General features: G+C 44.7%; 1 protein-coding gene across 1 annotated transcript; it reads left to right on the top strand.

Moving 5' to 3' along the window:
- The first annotated feature begins 212 nt into the window (after positions 1-212).
- LOC147630221 (uncharacterized) lies at positions 213-1,796 on the top strand. The gene is made up of 4 exons (XM_086810946.1): positions 213-564; positions 985-1,075; positions 1,170-1,269; positions 1,421-1,796. Exons 1-4 carry the CDS (start codon positions 348-350, stop codon positions 1,532-1,534), a joined length of 522 nt encoding a protein of 173 aa, XP_086667072.1. The 5' UTR covers positions 213-347; the 3' UTR covers positions 1,535-1,796.
- Positions 1,797-2,906: the final 1,110 nt, after the last annotated feature.

Raw genomic sequence — 2,906 nt, 5'->3', positions numbered from 1 at the left:
GGCCTTTTTATTCATCACCCACAACCTACATGGCCTTCTGCAGGGCTCTCAACATTGTGACGTGGATTCACGCTGTTTTACAAGGGTCTCTTGCGTCGCAGGAATTGATTGATGCTCACTTTACTTTTCCGCATGATGCCCCGGGAGCGACTCTTCATGTAAGTGATGGATGATGCTTTAGGAACTTGGAAGCTTACGAGAGGTAGGACAATTGCCCCTCTCTCTCTCTCTCTCTCTCTCTCTCTCTCTCTCTCTCCGCCTTGGGGCCTCAAGATTTTGGTGCGGCCCCCCGGTAGGTGCATCACGAATCGGGGCTTGTGGACTTAGGTGTGCTTCTCCCCGCTACCATGCATTTTGCAAGCTTTCTTTCAGGGCGGGGTGACATGAGAGCTGCAAAGGTGCAAGATAATGGCATGGTGTCAGAAGGGGATTCTGATCGCACGTTTCTTCTCACGGGAACCCTTGAAAATGGCAATGAAGAACCATTTCCATGGAAATTGGTTACTGTACAGCTTGAGGCTAGTATGAAGCTTCTCATTCGGCGGATGGACCATACTACTTTTCGTAATTTCTGTCTGCCTTGTTTGTCCTTAATGCATTGCATATCAATTAGTCATTGTGGGAAAATTCGATTGCTTGGTCAAACGTGATCTCGATCGATCCTCTAACGTGACGTGGCTTATTTGCGGATTAGTGTGTGTGGCTCGCTCATGCATACTACTTTATGCTGCTCAAGCTTATGCATGCTCCGTAATGGGTATTAGTTTGTATGCTTTGTCTTCCTGAGGTTGTATTGTTAAAAATAAAAACAAGGGCAACGGGAAGTGCAATTCGTATTTTGCTAAAATATATTTAGTACACTTTGTGCATGTTCTGTTTGGGCCACTTATTATGCTTAATTATGTTGCGTTAACCAGTATATTACTTTTTTGCTGCATGTTTTTATAATTCTCGCTAATCATCCTAACCTCCTCCTCATTGCAGATGTTGAAGTGCCAAAGAAAGCCACAATCTTGGAATTGAAAGCAGCAATAGAGAAGCAGTTTGAGGCTGGACGTGGAAGCCAAATTTCTTGGTATAATATAATTAATGTGTTTGCTTTCTTTGTCTAGTTCTCGTATTATTATCTAATCAACACCTGCCTTCATATGTGTCCGTACTCCGTCCAGGCCTCATGTTTGGGGACACTTCTGCCTAACCTTCAGAGACCAGAAGCTGCTTGAAGAGCATCTTGGCCTGCATCAGCTAGGAGTTGAAGAGTTTGACGAGGTAATGTTTGGAGCGTTCAATGGATATCCGCGGCTGAGGAATTGTGTGGTTATCCATTAATTTCTGGACCTCGCCTAATTAGAAAAATTAGGGAGAAGTAGGTGCTGTCTTGGTTGGTTATAAGTGTGAGTCTTTCGGTCCGTATTTGCAGCTGTGTTTTGTGCGGCATCTTGATACGGCGAGGCCATCCAAAGACTGCCAATGCCAGCGCCGTGGTTTTTTCAATGGTCTGAGGAAGAAGCAGCTGCAGCACAGGCTATCATGACAAATATAGCTGCACGCTGGAGCTGGAGCTGCCCATTCAAAATTGCAGAGCAACCAGTGCTCTATAATCTGTCTCTCTTTCACTCTTCTTTCTGGGATGATGCGCTCCTTGTTTTTTTCCATCAACAAGTTGTACCAACGAACGTTGGCTTGGGCATGTCCATTTTGTAAAGGTTGCTGGAATCAGGCAATCATCATCTCTCTCTTGTCTCGTCTGGTCTCTCTCTCTCTCTCTCTCTCCTCTCTCTCCTCTCTCTCTATAACACCATGTGATGCACAAGATACAGCAAAGGAAAAACACTAAAGGTAAATCTAGTTTTAATTCTCTTGAATGGATATCTTCATGAGCTAAAAAGTCCTTTATATGTTATTTGAACTATTTATTTCCCTTTTTTTCCCCAAGAAACTATCCTTCATTAGTCAAGAGAAAACATCTTTGTAGTGAAAAGTACATCCCTCCAAGAGGAAAACAAAGTACAATAAATCCTCATCTGAGGTCTAGAGTCCAAAACCCAAGGAGAGGGTGCTCCCTCTACGAAGGCTATAATTGGGGGGGGGGGGGGGGGGGGGGGGAATTCATATTGGGGCCTATATTGCCAGACTTATCCATCACACTTCACCCCCCCCCCCTCCCCCCCCCCCAAAAAAAAGAAAGCGGCCCAAACTCCACATGCGCAAGAAGGCTGAGTGGTGTTGCTACATTCAATTTGAGTCACTTGTGAGACACCTCTAACTGCATATGGAGGGTGTGGATGATGTGCATCCAAATGAAGCAGATTCCATTGGTAAGAGGTGACACGTCCATCAATGACCTCCTTGCATCAGGCATAACAGATGGGCCAAGTGGCTATGCTACTAATGAGGTTCCAACCTAGGCACACACAAGCCTCTCGGGTTCACTCGAGGAGGATTGGTATTGAGAAAGCATGAATGGTTGAGATTCGAAAGTGTGTGAGGAGGGGAGACTTGTGTGATCCTTTTTGTGAGTTAAAGGAGGAGACTTGTGTCATTCTCCTTGACTTCTGAAGTAGAACTGCATCCACCTTTGTGACCTTGGCAATTGCACCCCTTGACACGAAGTAGAGAGCACTAGGTAAAAGTGAACGATTGAAGAATCCTTCACCAAACCTCATGTACTATCGATGGTCCCAAAGGTAGTGCTTCAACGACTACATGAGGGTACCACAACAACTAGATTGCATACCAACCATGTGCCCATGGTGAGGTTGTGTTGTACAAGCAACCAAAGAAATAGGATAATCTTTCGAGGTTGAAAATTGTCCCAAAGCTGATGCTAGATGATAGTTAATCATGTTGGACCAAGATAAGATTCTAAGCCAGTATACATTGCTAAAGACCTCAATCCTAATGAA

Source organism: Cibotium barometz, chromosome 17 (genome assembly GCF_041138505.1).
Source record: "Cibotium barometz isolate CiBa-2024 chromosome 17, ASM4113850v1, whole genome shotgun sequence".
Lineage (NCBI taxonomy): Eukaryota > Viridiplantae > Streptophyta > Polypodiopsida > Cyatheales > Cibotiaceae > Cibotium > Cibotium barometz.
Note: the sequence above shows the minus strand (reverse complement) of the source record. Positions and strands in the feature narration are given on the sequence as shown.

Bases quoted from the DNA above. Each gene is read 5' to 3' on its own strand.
- LOC147630221 (XM_086810946.1), top strand. From the start codon at position 348: ATGCATTTTGCAAGCTTTCTTTCAGGGCGGGGTGACATGAGAGCTGCA. The intron at 565-984 runs GTAATTTCTGTC...TCCTCATTGCAG, and splicing joins GATGGACCATACTACTTTTC to ATGTTGAAGTGCCAAAGAAA. The intron at 1,270-1,420 runs GTAATGTTTGGA...CCGTATTTGCAG, and splicing joins GAGTTGAAGAGTTTGACGAG to CTGTGTTTTGTGCGGCATCT.